Below are 19,822 nucleotides of genomic sequence, written 5' to 3'. Positions count from 1 at the left end.
AGCTCCTAACAAGCCAAAATAAACACATCTGCCAATCACAGCAGTTTTAACCCCCCAGAGAAGGCAGAGAGATTCCTGCATGATGACATGGAGGCAATGAAGAGGGAAGAAATACTCCTCTTTGTGTTGTGAACATGAATGCTGTGGTATTACTGAATGCCACTTAAGGAAGGTAAAAAGTAATAAGCTGCTCCAATGCTTTTGGATTAAGGAGATTTTCTGTTTTTTCCTTAGTTAAAAGCACAAAGTACAATAGGAAGAATGAACAGCTTAGTTACTCTATTGGGTTTAGCAGAAAATTCTATCCATTGAAATCTCTTCTGTGTGCTTAACTTTAAACCCATGATTAAAAATTGCTAGAAGTAAGAGGAATTGCTTTGCAAAATGAAACTCTCCAGCACTAAGATTGCCAGAGTTCATTGAGACCTGTTTCACACTTCTTTTGAAAGTTCAAAAGCTGCTGGGCAGAGAAATATAGAATACATCCTGATAATTCATCCTCCTAAAGCTGCTCTCTTCCAAGCAAATGCCATGTTATAGAAATTGTTACGAAGAGAAGTATAAGCCATTTTAGGATGAGAACAATGAGAACAAATGATGCAGTAAAGCTAAAAGACTGAAACAATAAATCATACTGCAAGTCAAAAATTATTCTGGTTAAGATGATTTTCCCTATAGGAACTATTCAGCAATAAAATCATTTACTGAAATTTACTGAAAAATCATTTACTGCATTTACATTGCAGCCATGAGATGAGAACTTTTACGCACACCAAGAAAACAGTGTTAGCCCTCTCCCAGAGGCAGATCGACTGTATTTTAGCATTTCACACAGAAATAGTCTGACCATTTACACAGACAAGAACAGAAAAGATGGGCAGCATCCGAGAAAGCAAACTTTAAAAACTGATGGGCAGACGCTCTATTTCATTTATTGAGAAGCTTTTATTGAGGCACCACAATATTCTGGATTAGTCACACTATGGCTCTGGAATATCAAATCTTAATGGAGTCATTTTCCCAATAAAAGGAAATAAAATAAAGAAGCACAGTGCATGAAGCTTTGGTCACTGGGCTAGGGTGAGTTTTTAGAGCCAGTCCCAGTCCGGTGCAGAGAAGGTGTTCCTTCACACTCTTTCATAGACTCTGGTGCAGACAACCCCTTTCATGGCACACTCCTAAGGCACAAAAGAAAAGATTAATATAAGGATCTCACTGGCAGCAAATATGTCTGCTGCAGTACCACTGAACTCACTGAAAATCCAGATAATCATATTTTGAAAATCTGTATAATTTTTAGAGCAGATAGCAAAACTATAGTTATAGTGCAATAAGTGATTTTGTTTAGTTGGTTGGTTGTTTTTGTTTTTAATTAAATGGCATGTAATAACAAAAAGAATGCAAAATTAGCTTCAGCTTATAGGAAAAAAAAGCACTCCCGTTGTTATGGCTTGATAGAAACATCATCAAGGCCCAGTTTATCATACTGTGGCTCACAAATGCTTTCGGTTTTGCAAACATGTTTTTGTGGAAACAGATGCAGCCTGTGCAGCTCAGAGGTCAGGATTCTGGCCTACAAAACTTTGCACTCATGAATCACAAGATGTTTCTCCTGACCCCTTTGTCCTGGTGGCCCTCAGTGGCTCTCAATGACTCACAGCCACCAGGCAAGTGCAACAGAGGTGGCAGGACATGAGGCAGGGCTCAGCAGTGTGCAGAAATGAGTCCTCCTCAGCAGTCCTGTCCTAGGCCAGGGATAGGCCACAGACTGCTGATGGAATGAGCAAAACACTGGCACAGGCTGCCCAGAGAAGCTGTATGCACTCCATGCCAGGAAATTTTCATGGCCAGGTTAGATGGGGCTCTGAGCAGCCTGATCCCCTCATGGCAGGGGGTTGGAATTGAGTGGTCCTTGAAGTCCCTTTCATCCTAAGACATTCTATCATTCTACGATTCTAAGATACTTCTCTTTATTCAGAAGTAAAATTTCAATTCCCTGAAATGTATTATGACACCGGATTGGCTCCCCTGTGGCTTTTATGTGCCTAGTAGAGAATCACAGAATCGCTCAGGTTGGAAAAGACCTTCAAGATCATCAAGTCCAACCACAACCTAACCACACTACCCTAACTCTAACAACCCTTCACTAAATCATGTCCCTGAGCACCACATCCAAATGGTTTTTAAACACATCTAGGGATGGTGACTCAACCACCTCCCTAGGGAGCCTATTCCAGTGCTTAACAGTCCTTTCTGTGAGAAAGGTAGGTAGGTTAGATGGATTGAGGAAAGTCCCCAGCCTTCATGAAGGATGGGCTTCTCTCAATGCCAAGGGTCTTTCAGAGGAGCCATCAGGACCTGATGGCCCTGGTGCAGGTATCACCAGCAGAATATCACCAGCAGAATTAGGCACAGAGAACTGCCTTTCATGCAATAAACCTCCAGCACCTTTAGCTAAAAGTGCTCATGCCTAAAAAGCAAACAGCAGTATGAACTGACTGGCACAAGTAGAAACAGGTGTGCAAAAAAGGTATGGAATGAGTTTTCTAAGGTGGACAGGATTCATTCTGAAGATGGAAAAAAGAAAAGAGCCATTCCAGGGACAGAAATTTCTGGCTTGCAAACTTCTTTTTACATTTCACAGATTTCTACTCTATGAAAATTACATTTCTTTTAGGCAGAATAATTTTGAGATCAGTATATATGATCTCAAATCATGACAACTCTGCCAGTATAATTACTTTAATGACAATTTGCTGTTATGGAATAACATTTATTTCCTTCCAGGTTGTTTCTTAAGCTTGTTTCCCATTTTTTCCATCCTTATTTCTTCATAAGCCTAAACTGTCACTTTGCTTAGACAGAGGCCAACTGAATGTTGCATCCTCCTGCCATGCAGCAGCACAGAAGTGAGAGCCTGGAACTTACCACCACCATTTTCCCATCAACCAGTCTTCTTTTTATTGTGGTTTCTTTGCCATTCCACTTCTGAACTTGAACCAATGACCCTTTCTCCAAGGTTACAACGCTCTACAAAGGCCAAGAGAAGAGTCTCAAGCTGTAATCAAAGCTTTGCAGATTAGAGTAGCAACTCATTTTATATTCAGCCAGATCTGCATTCTCTGCTAACAATAAACTTCTTACCAGTGGTGCTAGCATCGTATTATTTCTTCTTTCAGTGCTTTTCTTGAATAACCTGGGAATTTCATAGTACACTAAGAGGGTAGGAAAAAATCCTCCTGTATCTCTTCTAGTATGTTAGGACCACTCAGAGAACATCAGCCCTCTTACCTTGACTTTCCGGTCATCTGCTGTTGTTTCATCAAACTGCTGACCCAATTTGAAGGAAATCTCTGTATTTTTGAAGGTGCTTTCCGTTCTGAGGGTTACTATGTCCCCTTTCATACTAATGATCACATTGGGCTTTGACAGGCCACCCAGTTTCCTGGTTGCTAAGCCCACTCCTAGAAATCAGGAAGAAAACTGTCATTACATTCTAGGAAGCAAAAAACTCAGTATCATTTTGAAAAACTTCAGTAGAAAAATGAGGAAAAGTTTATTCCTGAATACTATAATGCTTTCTTCATATGAGACACTGATTCTTCATATGTGGAAGCACTGTATTCAGATGATCATGCAGCCCCAGTTGATGGCACACGCCTCCAGCAAGAAGCAAAGATTCACTTGAGTATGTACTGGTGTACATTTAACTAGGAAGAAATACTGGTGGTTAGTAGCGTGCATGTGTCTTTGTAGAGATAGAACTATTTCTCATGAAAGCTCAACTAAATCCTTTTTATATAAAAATTGTTGAATAATCTTAGAATCTGAACTTCTCTTAGCAAGATGCTGGGAAGAAACTGGATTCTGAACTGCCAGTATGCTGTTACTTATTCATTAAAGCAAAGAATATACTGGAGAATGGGCAATTCCTAGGTTTTTACTAAGATACCTTAGGGATCCTAACTCTTGAACTTCAGAGGAAAAGGCAAGTACATGTACAAATAATTATGTGTCACTGTGTTTTATAAAAACAGAAAGGGGATAGCTATAGTTGCTGCATTAATGCTATGAAGTGCTCACATGAGAAGATACATACAAAAGGATATATGTTGTTATCTGTAAAGTATAATACTATTTGCAGTAATTATTCAGTACTGAAACATTTCTGTTCCAATCTTCAGAAGAATGTCTGTAGCTGGACTTGCATCCCACATTTACTCTGGTTAATTAATTTACTGAAGTTCTTTTGTTACTCAGTTTAACATTTCAAATAAGGGGAATTAGTGTCTCAGTGAATCATTTATACAGCAAAAGAAATGCTCTAACTGACTGTGTGCACTTGCTATCTAGGAATGAAGCCAGCATTAGAATTAAAAACAATGCCCAATTGATTACATTCCTGGCATTTCTCAGAAACAGATATATTCATTCATAGGATTTAGAACTCAGAAACCAAAGTGTCATGAGACATCAGCTCCATTATATATTGTAAATTATCACAAGTCACGAGTTTAACAGTGCAATGAAGAGAAACATAAAACAATGCTGCATCTCCTTAGATCCTTCTCATTACAAACAGGTTAGATCAGGTTAGTTCACTTAGACAGAGGTAAATTTATAACAGAAGCCTTTATTTTCTTTCCATATTAGGTGTTAAGGAAATAAGTTATGCTAGAACAATAATTGCAATGCCTATGTGGCCAGGAAGAAAGCACTATGCATGAGCAAAGCATAAGATGAAGAAGAGGCATTTGCAAAGGAAACTTACTTGAAAAAAAAAAAGAAAGAAAGAAAAAGAAGAAAAAGCACACAACATCTCTCACCCAGTTCTTTCATATAGTCATCAAAATTTTCACTGGAGACAAGTTTCCAGGTTCCCACAAATCGGTTACACATCGTGTTGGCTTTGTGAGGCAGTGGTTCTAGAGAGAGGCAGCAGTCACAAATGCTCTTGGTGGGAGCCAAAGAAATTTTGTGCCTGACTCAGATCTCTTTTGCCTCCTTTTAAAGATGCCCAGTCCCTGTAATGGTCAGAATGGGCCAATGGGAGCAGCAGTGCCAGGGCAAGACAATGTGCACCTTGTCCAAGGCAGCCGTATCTGTACCAAGGCTCCGGGTGACGCCTGTCTCAGCTTCCTCCACTGGTAGATCAGAACAGTAAAGCACACATGGGGCTGGGGATGTGAGGCCATTGCTGGAAACATGGAGCAGTCTGGGGACTGCGGTGGGATCTGAGCCATACGTAGCCACCAGCCACTTTATCCCTCTGAAATTCAGTTCTGACTGTCCTCCCAACACCATTTGCTGCTGCCACCGTTACTACTGTTGTCATTTCTATGACAGGTAAATCAAAACCACGTTAATGTGAGGGAAGAGTTGCCAAGGATCTGCTTACACATTTTTTTGTTGCTTTGTTGTCATGTCCAGGAAAGGATTTGTGTGTTGCATTCTTTGCAGATATAATGGAATTATTTCTGCCACTGAATCAAAGCAATGAGTCCAAACTGTTGGTTTTTCCCTGTGTATAGCCCAGAAAGCACCACATAGAAAAGGAGCAGTCAAGCTTCACTGTCTCCCTTCTTTTACAACTAAGGGCAAGTTCAGAATAGTGGTACATCAGTGGAGCTCAGCTCTAAAGGGCTTATGCTTAGTACAAAGTCACTTGGTGAGATGTAAGCAGTCTAATTGGCTTAGAAAGAGGAAATACACTATTCCCTTCTTGCTTCTCTGCACCTGCATAGTTAGATTTCATACTCATATTTAAGCTACTGCAGTCATTAAAGGTCTTGCATTCAAATGTCTCCTAATGTCATGAGATTTTTTTCTGCTGTCAAGAAGAGCAATGGCTTCTTCTGTGCCATGTGAAGCACATCAAACACTTTACACCTCCAGATGTGTCAACAAAAAATCTGTCACTGACATCTCTTCTTCTAGTGACGTTATTGTCTGGATTAGCATGTGTTCATCCGTCCCAAGTCACGTGCTCAAGCAGGGCCATCTACAGCCAGCTAACCAGGACTGTATCTAAACTGCATGTGAAGGAGACTCCACAACCTGTCTGGGAAAACTGTGCCAATAAATAAGTGATTCCTAATGTTCAGAGATAACAACAGCTGTTTCAATTTATGCCTATTACCTCTTGTCCTGGCACAGGACATCATTGAACAGGCTCTGTCCCCTTCGCACCCTCCCTTCAGGTCCTTATGGATATTGATGAGATCCCCCTGAGCCTCCTTTTCTCCAGGCTGAGCAGCCCCAGATCCCTCAGTTTTTCCTCACAGGAGTTGCTCCAGTCCCTTTGTCACCTTAATGGTCCTTTGCTGGACTGTCCCAAGTATGTCCAGGTCTCTCCTGTACTGGGGAGCCCAAAACTGGATACAGTTCTCCAGGTGTAGCCTCACCAGTGCTGAGCAGAGATGATGGCATTCCTTGGCCTGCTGGCAATTCTGCTCTTAATGCATCCCAGGATATCATTAGTATTCTTTGTGGCAAGGACACTCTGCTCACCTATGTTAACCTGGCATTAGAAACACTGAGTGAAAGTTTGAAAAGCTTTTGTAAATGTACATTCAGAATTGCTGTGTTGTGGTTAGTAACATAAACCATATGTGTACTTGACAGGCAAGAATGTGAAGAATTGTAATTCAAGACAACCCAAAATACATGAAACTGCAGTGTGAGACCACATCAAGTGTAATTCTGCCTTTCTCCTTTCTAAACTTCCTGGAGAAAATGATTGTTTGTTACATGAAAGTATTAAGAGGCTTCTTTTCTATTTGGCTTCTATACCTATTTGGTGTTTTTTTTTTTTGTTTTTTTTTTTTTCATAATTAATTTCTGAGCTATGACCACATATGGGAACATCTCAGATCTTCACTGCAAGGATAAAGGGATGCTGGTATGATAGGTTGCAGAACTGAGTTTGTTGCATCCAGGATAGAAAGAATGGAATGGAGCTGATGCTGGGATGAGGTAGCAAAGATGTGAGTCTTGTCTCAACAGCTGCCATATGCAGTAAAATGCTTAAACAGAAGTAAGATTCAACTTGGGCAGGGAATATAAAATAATCTCTGGATTATTCTGAGGTTGTGTAGAAATGTCAGAGTCTTAAATTACAAATATTGGTTGTAAATGCAAAACGTTTTTATCCTACCTGTTGTAAGATGAACAAGGATAAATTGAGAGAAGTTCCCATTATTGCTCAGGTCTAATTACACTGCAGTGTAAAGGGGTTCAGTCCAGAGTTTATTAAAATAAATGAAAATAAAAAGAAATAAAAGAATGAGTCTTTTTTCCCACAATAGGAAGCAGATATTTTGTCTGTAAAATGTACATAAGTGTGAATGAATTTACGAATCTATCCACGCAGTGTTATTCTAAAACATTACATCATATTTAGTGTTAGAAATGGCTAGGTCTTTTATCCAATCTTTGGAAATGAGAAAGCTTCTTCTAAATGAAACTATCCATTATTTCTCAATGAATAATAGGAAAATATTCTACCGTTGTCCCTCAGGCATTCTTTGTTCTTTCATTTAATTGTCCTATTCATATAATAAAGGCACTTTAACAAGACAAGGCTGGTGCCTTTGGGAAATAAAAGATGATTGGGACATTGTAAAATCAGATCCAAAGAAATTCAGAAAGAGCAAATTAGTCAGAATAGAACAGCTATAGTGCAGTACCAGTAACCTTAAGAAAAAAAAGTGACAGAGAATTATTTATACAGACAAAAACCCCAGTCTTAAGCAGTCTCAAACAATGTTGACATTGCTACCATCCATCTCTTTGTCACCAAGAAAGATCAGTACTTTCATTTAAAGGACTTACAGTCTAGAAAGAAGAGCAGGGAATTATAACTTCAGTAGAAATAATATCTGTGGAAAGGAATTTTTTCAAGTGTAAAGAAAAAATGTGGCAAGGATTGTGCATGCACATGATGAGAGGATCTTTGATTCCATTTTTTCTTGTGATTGGAGTGACACGGGATTTGAAATAAATGCACTTGGAGAATATGAAGCAGGACTAGAAAGAAGTGTTAAATCTTGTAAAAACAGAGACAAAACATGAGGAGAATATATATTAAAAGAACTTAAAATGTAAGATTATGTCAACTTCTTTAAAGGGAATATGATCTGGACACATTTCATCCCAAGGACACCTTAATTAAAATCCTAGGGGAGATCAACCAGACAGAAATAAAAGCAGAGAAGAAAGGCCAAATGCCTGCCTTGCCTGAAGACACCAAGGATGTTTTGATGCTTACATGAGGGAGCCAAGGGACTGACTGCAAACATGAGGCCAGCAGTCTGCCTATTCCCAACAGCTCCAGTTTGGGAGTGTGAATGACTTTTTGTCTGCTTAGTCGGGGGACCCAAGAGACCAGGCCAAAGCTGCTGAGGGCAGGGTATGGAGAGCAGAGCTGGGTGACCTTGGGCTTGGCAGACCCCCATGCAGAAGTATTCTGTGTTCCTCGCAGTGCTAACCAAGAATTAAAAGCTAAACAGAAAAATAACAGGAAGGTCAGAGCAAAGTATAAGCCTTGTCTCGTCCTTCTTCTGAGCTGCTACAAATCTGTGGCTGAATCCTCTTCTCCTGTGATCATCCATGAAACATTTATGGGAATAGCGAGCCGATAAGCTAGCAAGTAAAAACCTGCTCCTCTTAGCACTCAGAGGTGCCTGCTGTGGCCAATGGGGTTTGCAGGAACATAGTTCTTTTTTAAGAAAGGAATGCTGTTGAATGGTTTTTGGAGAATAGTTCAGCACTTCAAAAAGGAGACGGTGGCCTGTACTGCTCTGCAGGTGAGGACAAGGTGCTTTGAAATGTACAGTGTCACCTTTATTCACTTTTGATAGAGCACACTTCATTTACCTGAGGGTTATCTCCTTTTACTCAAGAAATGAATACTGTATGTATGGGGTACTCAAAAGCATTCTTCCTTCCCCTATGCAACTGCTGTTCTTTAAGCTGATGACATTTCACAATTAGTGAAGCCATAATAAAAACAGGGAGCTGCTTGTTCACGGCTCCTTCAATATTTTTCTGCAGAATTTGCTGACAACCTTTCAGAACTGCTCTTAAATGACTCCTTAGTTCATCTGTAGGTTAGAAGCCCTACCTTTCCCCCTCTTCAGCTGTGCTAATAGTGTAGAATAGTGTAGAATCTTGGACAAGGTCTGTCCTGCAGAAGAAAGTCCAAGTGTACATATGAGGTTTCTGCTGCTGGCATAAAGTCCCAGTGCTGTTACCTCTGACAGCTGATTTCAGGAATGTGCAGCGTGGTTCACAAACGGTCAACCCAATCATAGGCTCCAGATGTGGTGTTTTTCCCATTTTGTGGATACTGCACATCTTCTCAGATGCTTGTTCAGATTTTCCCAAGATTTCCTAATTTTTCATCCTCTCTTCCTTCCAGGTTAAGAAATTAAGATTGAACATTTGAAGTAGGTGTCGAGAACTAAAAGCCATAGAAAAAAGGAACTCAAAAACAAGAGTGTAAAAATTTGGCTCCTAAAGGGCTTTGCATCTAAAGAAGTTAGTGTTCCCATAAAAGCTTTCTCTAACAGATATAAAATTCAAAAACTGTTTTAATCTAATGACCTGGTGGAAAATGCGTGTAGGAGAGTAAGGAGGCTGTAACAAGAGAAAACCTTTAAATGCTTTTTAGTAGGCTTGAGAGTACTCTCTAAATTATGATCTTTTTGTCTGATCTAGGGCAAAAAAAAAGTGTTAGGGAAAGGCACATTATTAACATAATCACACTTGAGAGCTCCAGCAGCTCTGGTTTCACTCCAAGTGGAGCTGAACAAGAATAAACCACTTCAGATCACCCCAAGCTTAAAGTTTTCAGCTTTTCTATGTTCTCTCAAACCATAGCCATGGGTGAGGTGCCAGGTTCCCTGCTCACACTGAACTCCAATGGTGGGCATCTTGGCCACAGGCTCCTTGCAGTTGGTGGACCGTACACAGCAAATACACATCATCAGATGATGGTTTGTATCCAGGTCTTCATCTACCTCCATTACATAGCAAATACCACCAACTGGATGGGCTACGACCCTCTTTCTGCAGTAAGATGGGCCACAGTTACCAAGCATGGTGCTGGCTTTCACATGACGCATCCCACATAGCACCAGCCCCATATTGCAAAACCCAAGGCCCTTCCTGAGAAATACCAACACACACAAGAGTTGTAGAAAGCAGAATGGTTTATTGAACAAATTAGGCTAGCTGCATGTAATTTTGAGGGACACATCTGTAAAAAATGCAGTTCTGTTCAAAATGTGTTTGTGGAGTTTTTCTCCTTCAGTGAAGTTGTTTTTATTCAGCCTTGAGCATCAGTCCCATGTGAAGATGGCTTCCTCATGCTCTTTCATAAACTCTTTTGCTGGTAACATTATTCATGGTGCATTCCTGGAAAGAAATACATATTTAATCAGCTTTTAAGTCTCACTGCATATTTGATAGTCAGAAGGTAGAAAACTACTTATGTACTGGGAGCCAATGCAAGAAAGAATTTGCATTTCTCCTCTTTCAAGAGCAATTGCCAAAATGATGAAACTCAACATTGGAAGCTTCAGAAATAAAAGTCTAAAATATTCATAGAAGCCTAGGACTAAAGCAACATCAAAGGACTGTTTTGGCCTCTCCAGGAGATTTCTGGTCTCCTCAATTTCTGGGCCTTAAAAAAGGCTCCTGGAACACCCAAGGAGCATTTTAGATCTAGGCAGTTTTATCTCCTCACCTTCTATAGCTGTGGCTCATCTTCTCCATATGTGTGTACAGCACATACACGGAGTCCTACACAACTTCCAGCTGCATGTGTCATCCTCTGCATTATAGGCTCTGTCCTCATCTATTTTTCTGCTAGATCAAATTCTGTTTTCTTCAAACTTTTCCAATGAAGTTGTTATTAAAAACTACTTTTTATTTATTCTCCTCTGGTCTTTATTCAAATCAATGTAAGTATTAAATTTGTAGACACATCATTTTCTCTAGGGAAGGCAGAACTCTACAAGAATGTAATGTATGTGTATCATTTTCTAGCGTGTAGGAATCCCAGCTGCCTTTTAAAAAGACATTGTTAGTTCTCCCCCAGGCATTTCAAAGTGTTTTTCCTTAAACTGGAGAGCAACATTGGGAAACCCCAAACTGCAGCTGAGCCTCACTGGCACTAGTCAAGCACAGCACTGTCTGCCCAGATAACAACAATCAAAGGAGATCAGATACCCATTACTTTCTTTTTGCTACAGCATAGTAGCACTGACATGGTTACTGGTAGACTGCAACTTGGCCCTCAGACATTGCTATGGGGGATCTACTGAAGATGAACAGAAGAAGTATTTTGTGTCAGAAAGGGTGGATCTAACATGGACTTTGTTAATGCATCCACTATCCTGTCCAGGACTTTGAGATTATAAAATATAAATATTTCCCTAATTGAGATTATATTTCACCCTATTCTTTCCTAACCATTTCTTGGATTGAGAAATAGATTCCATTCTATGGATGGAATGCGGATACTTCTATAACATTCTGTAAGTTTAAGACCCTTTCAGTTTTGATACATGCTCCAGACTTGTTCAGAAAGATCTCCTACTCAATGCACAGTCTTTTCAGAAGTTTTTATTCCCTGTGTTTGAATCCATATAATGCATCCATCAAAATAGCATTCTGCACTGTGACTTCAGTGATTAGATAGCAAAAATGAACTCACCACCAGCAGATTCCCATCCACCACTTTTCTCTTGATAACAGTCTCTTTGCCATCCCATTTCTGCACCTGCTTCAATGTGCCATTGTCTAGGGTGATGACATTCTGTTGGAGGAAAAAAAGCAGAGCATGACTATTTCAGGGTGCTTTGGACCAAAGAAGAGACTGTCTCCATGTCCAAAAAGTACTGAAGCAAAAAGCAATCTGAGCACGTTTACCTTTGAAGGCAGCATTTCAAGATTCGATGTCAGAACAGCAACTCTGTCCTCCTTATCCAACAATCTTTTTGAAATATATATAATTGGAAAATGCCATTTTTGGACTCACCTTTGTTTTTCTGTCATCTGCTGTGGTCTCATCAAACTCTTCACCCAGCTTGAAAGAGATCTCTGTATTTTTGAAGGTACTTTCTGATCTGATGGTTATTACATCACCATTGATGCTGATAGTTAAATTAGGCTTGGCCACACCAGCCATCTTCCTGGTAGCAAACCCCACTCCTGTAAATAGAAAAGGACACTATGAAAGTTTTATCTTCATGATTTTCTCTTATCTGGGGAAAATAAGAGACTCTCCCTATTAGCTGGTATGTTTATAGACCAAGCCAGATGGGATGAGATAAGGAAATTGTACACTCTGTTGTCAGAGTAGCAAAAGCAACATTTTGAAGACTGAGGCAAAGTTTCAGTGCCAGATATTTGCATATGTACTTGCTCCAGACAACCACAGTGATTTATGCACTAACTTGTATGCTAACTATATCTAAAAATAACTAAGCACAAACATACAACAGTTTGTAAGCCACAAAAACAAACGAATAAAAAATCACTTAAATTGCAGATATATTTATCAGTGGCTAGGCTGAATGAAAGGAAATGATTAAGAAATAGCTGGCAACTCTTATGTCCTGAGTAAAATCTGGGGTAAAGATGAAAAGTGTGAGAATCTCATTGAAAGCCATCTAAATGCATGCTGCAGAACTTTCAGTGAGTGTTTTACCTTTAATCTCCAAATAAATCCCTGGATTTTTACCCTGTATAGATCCAAACAGTGCAAGTTACCCCATGCTTCCCTCATCCTTCTGGAATACGGAAACTTTTTAAAGAACAATTTTAATTCTAAGTGAGAAGTATACACCTTTAGAGTGTTATTGCTTGACTCTTTTGCAAGTATCTGCAGTATCTGCATCAATCTGCACAGCTTTCTTTGTTAACATTCACTGGAGGCAGTCACAGAGTTTCATTCACTTTCTGTAATAGCCATGGCAATTAATCAGTGTTCCTAGTCCAAGAGCAAATTTAGGTGTGTTGTTCTTAGCCATGGAGAAGCTTGCTGCAATCTAGCATTACACGACTTTGTATTTCCAAAAGCTTAAAAGCAAATTCACATAAAATACTGCAGCAAAGTGCTTACTTTCATTTATAGCACTACCAGTTAGGCATGCATAGACTTGGCCTACCTGAAACTATTCCTCCCAATCAAGATTTTTCTATGTTATAGGAGTGTGACAATGCTACTCCAAACAGCCAAGTTCTCCAGGATAAAACTATTTAATAAAAGTAGTTGGACTAAAAAGACCTTGGTAAACAGCATAGACAGAAAAAGCAAGTAAGGAATAGAGTTCAAATTCAGCATTCCTTCCCTTCCCCAGACGCAATAATTTCAAATAACATTTCTCACCCAGCTCTTTCATATAGTCCTCAAAGTTTTCACTAGAAAGGAGCTTCCAGGTGCCCACAAACTGGTCGCACATTTTGTCAGGCCAGGTAGCAGTCTTTCACAGGATCAAGCAGAAATAGAAGCCGTGAGGATAGTATGAGCTCCAAGAGATGAGCTTTAAAAAGGAGCCTTGGCCACATGATGTACTAGGATGACCAATAAAGAGGGAGTCCTTAGTGCCCAGTGTTTTCCTTCCTCCCCTACCCCTCCTTTGCCAGTAGGTCACAGTGCTATTATTCATATGCCCTTACTAGCACAAAGATCACTGTCATTTTTTTAATTATTTTTATAATTCAAGACGGCACTTCACCATAAAGGCAAATATTAAAATCATATTTTCTTTGAGAATAAAAAGTTAGATTCAACCCCCCAGAGGGTGTGCTGTGTCTCCCCTATTCCTTCATTTCTATCCTCCATATCATAAGAACACAGATAAATTCCTAGACTGCAAGATCTGAAAGACTTGGGATCATTTAATTTTCTTTTTGCACAACTACAGTTAGTGATTTTCTACAGAGAGGCACAGAACTATAGGAAAAAGTGGATCAGGAAGAGAAAGTGGGAGTACCGGTGGCTGTAGAAGGATGTATCCTTCTTGGACTGGGAGCCAAAGGTCTGCATCCTGCTTTCCTGGGATACAGTGGGGACATAGGGTTCTATGAAATGCAGAGTAACACAACTGATGACTTGTTTCACTTTTACTTGTGTTCCCTCTACAGACCTATGTCCCAGTGACATAGCATTATGACTACTTATTGCAAAAATCTAGGTTCTAGTATCAGTCTACTGAAGGTCTCTGGATTTATCATTTTCTTTCTGTTTGCACTGTTTATGTAATTACCAGCTCAAGACAAAGTGTATACAGGTGTACACATAATGAGGTCTGCCCTGACCAATTCTCTAATGCTATCTTAGCTCAGATCACAAAAAACTGAGGCAGTAAACAAAAAATCTACTAGACATTCTTTCTGGCTGTAACATGCTCTTACGCTGTCAGAAAAAAACACATGCATTCAACCCTGTGCATTCTTCTTTAGGTGGATTTCTTCAATAGAAATACTTTTCTGATCACTGAAACATATATGTTGGTCCATATATTTTGATATAACAACGCTATATAAAAATTATTTGTATAGGATTGTAAGATTATAGGAAAATTCAGACAGAATGGTGCAGCCTTGGGCAGGACCAGCTCACGTGAGGCTGCCCAGGGCTGCATCCTCTGGGGAAACTCGGACAACTCTGAGAATGGAGTTGCACAGCCCCGTGGGAAACTTGCTCCCTGTCCACCCCTGTGTCCCTGGAGAAAAAGTCTCCTCATTTCCAGTCTGAAATGCTCTTCTTTAACTTCTATCCTTAGTCTTTTACCCCTGGTTCCAGCTCATCTGTCACATTCCATAGGTGTTGTGTTGTAAGCACCCACGACCTTTCAGTTGCCACCTTTAGGGCTGTTGCTGATGAGCTGCTCCCCTGCCAGTTCATCCCCATTTCATTGCTGCACAAGGTGAATATGTCTGTACATGTATGATTAGTTACCCTTTTGTCCCTTTTAGACTGCAGGCTCTGTTTGAGAAAAACAACAACAAAAAAAGATTTTTTAACTCCATCTCATTTCTCCTCAGAGAATATCTTAAACTGAAGTTTGGTCCATTCTTTTTTTGAGTCTTTGCATATTTATTGACTTTGGGTTAATCCCAAAACAAATAAAATAATATTCTAATTATGGAAGTTCCCAATTGCTCTCCTGATTGGCTTTCTCAGAGTATCACATGTTCAGATTCTCTTTAGAAGGAAACTCTGAAGGACCTGAAGATTGTGTCTTTTTATTACTTTGGATTATTGGACTGAGACACACTACACTATGTGTGAGAAGTCTTTAGGAATCTGAAAACTCAAATCCGGTAAAAATATAAATACTTGAAAGTTTTAGGTGAGAAATGCTGCAGTGGCTCTAAAATAAAGGATGTAAACTTGCCAAACTCAGTTCCTGCACTTACTTTTCTTGCCTTTTGGGAACTGTTCTGTGTGTGACTTACTACAATCAGCATTTGCCTATTTGGAGAGGAGGTGGGGCTTTTATATTCAAAACCACAGCCTGAAAGTGGGGATTGGCTTTCCTTCAGTGTTAACAGCTGTCTGCAAAGCTTCTGGTGGAAAATGACTTTTGGGAGAGAGTTCCATGTAAATCAGTTTGGAGGAGACAAGCTCATTCACCCCAGGCAATCAATTGCTTGCACCTATTTGAAGTGAATCTGAGCTATTTGTAGATGTCTTGCAAACAAGATGACTCAAAAATGCACACAGAAGAAAACCAGTTTGTGGGCCACTCATTCACTTCAAAGCAATCTGGGAGCAGGCTTATGGGCTCTCACTTGGGAATTATCCTATCCATGGTCTTCTCTGCCTTGAAAGAGATTTCTGTGACAAGAGATAAGCTTGTGGCATTGATACCATCTAATAGAGATCCTGCCTGCTCACTGGGGCAAAGGCCTTATGTAATACAACCCTGCTGGTAGAAGTTAGAATACTTAATGATTATGGAGAAATTGATGATGATTTTGAGCCCAAAACCTTGGGCAAATCTGGGATGTGTCAGTTGTAGAAAACTTGCCAGCAAGAGCTGGGCAGCCTGTGGTCATCAGCACTGCTAGGATTTAATACTATCAAAAGCAAGAAAATCTTAAAAGTGTGGAAATCTCCTTGAAAATAGGAGAGAGTTCTGAAGAAAATGCAGAAGGTAAGAGGTAAGGTAAAGAAAGGATGCCAAAAAGGACTCAGGAAACAGACTCATGACAGAGGAGAGCTCTCTCACTTAACTGTGATATGAACTGATGTAGCTGAAGCCTGCAAACAGTGATGGTATACTGCATGTGACGTGTGTTTGGGGTCTTATGATCTCTGAGGATGGTTCCTGACACAAGAAGTGCAGAAGAGGAACAGCAAAGAGGCATCCATGTGGGGGAGATCAGTGGACAGGAAGGTGGTGATGTTGGGTTGTGAGTCAGAGCAGCTGTGCAAATCTGAAATCAGCTTTTTACAAAAATGAACACTATAGTAAACTCCCTCTGTTTCTTTCAGAAGTACAGGAGTAACAACGTCATTTCCACTAGAGTATGTGGGAAGAAGGATGATTTTTTCCAGCAGATCTGTCACTTTGGGCATCTTTTGACAGAGAACTGTGCCAAAAATTTCATGGTACTTCAGACGTGCATGGATTTGTCAAAGTAAAAAATACAGCTTACTCTCAAATGTGAAAACGTGAAAAAGCAAATCAGAATTATGGCTACTAGCAGGAGACATGAGCAGGTCCCTTCTCCTCTGCTCAGCAGAGCAGTCTCCAGAAGTACACTGATGTTCCCCATGCACTCATGGCTGTGCCCTCCCACCTCACTCAGGACTCAGGGCACTATTGCTAACGGTCGCTTTGCGAAACAAGTTGGTTTGAATTTGTTTTGTTTTGTTTCGTCCCATTGAGAAAGAATGCAGGTACTTCCAGAACATAATGTGGGCCTTTATGCATAAGAGTATATAAATGTCAGAGCTTTACTTCAAATATACTGTATTCAGCAAATGCAATAGTGAGGTTAATGAAGTCTACCTCAATGACTTTCGAAAACTGATACGAATCACAGAATCACAGAATGGCCAGGGTTGGAAGGGGCCTCAGGGATCATGAATCTCCAACCCCCCTGCCACATGCAGGGCCACCAACCTCCATGTTTAATGCTAAACCAGGCTGCCCAGGGTCCCATCCAACCTGGCCTTGAACACCTCCAAGGACGGGGCATCAACAACCTCTCTGGGCAGCCTGTTCCAGTACTTCACCATTCTCTGGGTATGAAGATCCTGCTTTTCTGACAACAATGTAAGTACTACAGATGTTTCATATTCCTAGGTACTTACTGACTTCCTTTATCTAACAAACAAATTTAAAGGCGTTTAAAATTCCTGATTCTTAAACCTGCCCTGCATTTTTCCTATACTGTACATCAAGGTGTTTCTTCTTGAGAGTCTGCCATAACAGTTGGCCTTTCTCTGACTCCCACTCTGTTTTTTTCTGTGGACATTATTTCCCTGGACTTCTCTTCTAACACATAAATCCTACCTTCTCTTCCAAAAAAATATATATATGAATATGTATTCTTATTTATCCTTAAAATTTTCTCTAGATTGCTAATTTCATCCTGGAAAATACTTTTGCAGTCCTTCCATAGAGATGTTTTTCTGAATTATCCCAGATCATCCAGCTGAAACCATATCTTGACACATCCATCTGATCAAAGTGATAAGGCTATTGGTTATATCTGCTTTAAGCCTGCCCAATTTGTTTCCAGTTCTGCCCTGTTACCGAGGCTCATATGATACTGCCTACAAAGAGCCAGGCTTGGGTCTTATTTTGAGAGATTCTCTAAAGTCAGTCTGTCACATCTCAAGTCTGCAAAGGTCCTGGCTAAGGTTAGATAAGTAAAATCAAGATGACTACAGCTGTCTGCTTATTAACTGTTTTTTTCCCTCCCAGAAATCTTGCAGGGCCTCATTCTTTCCCTGTCAGTTGATGAAGAGCTAAGTGCGGGACACGGGTCTATTGGCTCCTAGGAGGAAATTCCCTCAGATCTTCCTAATTCTTCCCACACATACTGACAGTCTCAACAGAAGATGTAACAGAGAATAAAGAGTATCTGCTATTGTAAGAACTTGAAGTTTCTCAGGAAGATCTTCAGGACAGCTAGAGTCTCTTTTGGTGCTTTAAGTTGACAGTAACATTACATGTGCAAAATATCAGTGAGAAAATGTATTACTTTTGGAAGATGCCTGTACCAAACACAGATTCTTTACTCTCTAGCCAAGAAACTCACTGTTATTAGCTTGCATTTAAAATCTTAATATTAACAGCTTAGCCTGAATCACTTTTACTTGCTGTAGGTAGCTTGTGTGGACTTCCTCTTGCTGTGTATATTAACCCTACTAAGCACTGCCTTTTTCCTGAGGAGTGGCTGGTCTTCATTATGAATATAGTTACTGTGGATGTAGCTTTCAATGTTATGATAAAGTTGAAATTTTACATTTAAAATTCTTTTTTTTTTTTCCTCCCTTTTCTTGCTTGATATTTCCAAGCAAGCTGAGCAGAAGTGCTGACATAAAGACGACAGACTAATGCATTTTGGTAATTTGCAATGTCTTGTAAGGTTTAAGTATTCCTCTCAGTGGCTGGCATTCTTTTGTAACAGCAGACCTTCTCTGAAGCAAGAACCTTCCCAGAATTTTGCTTCTTCTAAGAAAGCTGAAGAAAGAACGAAGTTTAAGAAATGCTATTTCAACAAGGCTAAAAAGGAACACTACAAATCATTTAACCTTTGCGAGAACTGTGGTTTAGGTAAATATATGCATTTTTCTGTCCTTATTTCTACATCTCCTCACTCTTCATGTCCCAGTGTCTTGCTGCCAATGTGGTAGCCTGGCTGCTTGGCTCTGAAACCTTTCTGAGATCTCCTGTTATATTTGCTAGAAAGCTCTCAGTTGTTACGGATGTACTGGGATTGCATCCAAAGACCCATTACTCCACGTAAAGGAAGGAAAATCCCCAAGGATGAGATGTCCTGGCTTCAGCAATCCAGCCTTGCTTAAATCAGAGACCCAACCGTGCTGCTGTGTGTGCTGAAGGGAGGTGGCTGGAGGCTGGCAGCTCCCCACAGCCTGCAGCACTGCAGCTGAGTGCCGCTGGGAGCCAGAGGGGAGGAAAAGGGCTGCTTTGCAGACTGCCATCTGGCCTCATTTGGTGATCTCTTACCACAGCCTCTTCCTCAGCATTAGCAGCACAACCAAATAGTTTGACCTCCTGCTGGTCAGTAGCCAAAAGGACATCAACAGTGTAAACGTTTGGCATGCAAGCTTCCCTCAAGGAGTGCCTATAGATGCACTGCTTAATCTCAGGTAGAAAAGCAGCTCCTCACTTGGAATGCTGCAGGGGGGCTGGAGGCACAGAGTAGCTGACACAGGGAAGCTGAAGCTGTGCCACTGCACCCTCTCCAGGTGTGGAAAAGGTGCGTCTCTGTGCCTCTCGGTGCCTGCATCCCTAACCTGAGCTGAGACTTAGTGTGGGCATACACAGGTCTCTAAAGTTTGTAGTGCCATAATGATCCCTAGCTGATCCCTGAAAGGTTTCCAGCAGTCCAAAAATGTCTTTTGCTTTTTCCCCACTGAGGATCTTATCACAGCTTTGAGACATGGGCTGGGGCTGCGTATGAGTTGGGGTCTCTAGTGAAAACAATATGGGGAAAAAATGGAGATGTCAGTACTGTCAGCCATTTCATTGATTTATTTTCCCTGTGTATTAAACAAGGATTCTGCTCAACACAGCATCTTCCCACATTCTGTTGCTGCTTC

The 19,822-nt window shown here is 40.4% G+C and overlaps 2 protein-coding genes across 2 annotated transcripts; both read right to left on the bottom strand.

The window, feature by feature from the left end:
• Window positions 1-1,127: 1,127 nt before the first annotated feature.
• LOC306944645 (myelin P2 protein) lies at window positions 1,128-4,899 on the bottom strand (the record flags this gene model as incomplete). Its single annotated transcript, XM_079533225.1, has 4 exons — window positions 1,128-1,178; window positions 2,929-3,030; window positions 3,292-3,464; window positions 4,827-4,899. 4 exons carry the CDS (start codon window positions 4,897-4,899, stop codon window positions 1,128-1,130), a joined length of 399 nt encoding a protein of 132 aa, XP_079389351.1.
• Window positions 4,900-10,368: 5,469 nt separating this feature from the next.
• Window positions 10,369-13,472, bottom strand: LOC306944646 (fatty acid-binding protein, adipocyte; the record flags this gene model as incomplete). The annotated part of the gene is made up of 4 exons (XM_079533226.1): window positions 10,369-10,419; window positions 11,723-11,824; window positions 12,047-12,219; window positions 13,400-13,472. 4 exons carry the CDS (start codon window positions 13,470-13,472, stop codon window positions 10,369-10,371), a joined length of 399 nt encoding a protein of 132 aa, XP_079389352.1.
• Window positions 13,473-19,822: the final 6,350 nt, after the last annotated feature.

The sequence above is a fragment of the Tetrao urogallus genome (assembly GCF_951394365.1).
Source record: "Tetrao urogallus genome assembly, chromosome: 3".
Taxonomy (NCBI): Eukaryota; Metazoa; Chordata; class Aves; order Galliformes; family Phasianidae; genus Tetrao; species Tetrao urogallus.
This window is presented reverse-complemented; position numbering and strand designations above follow the sequence as displayed.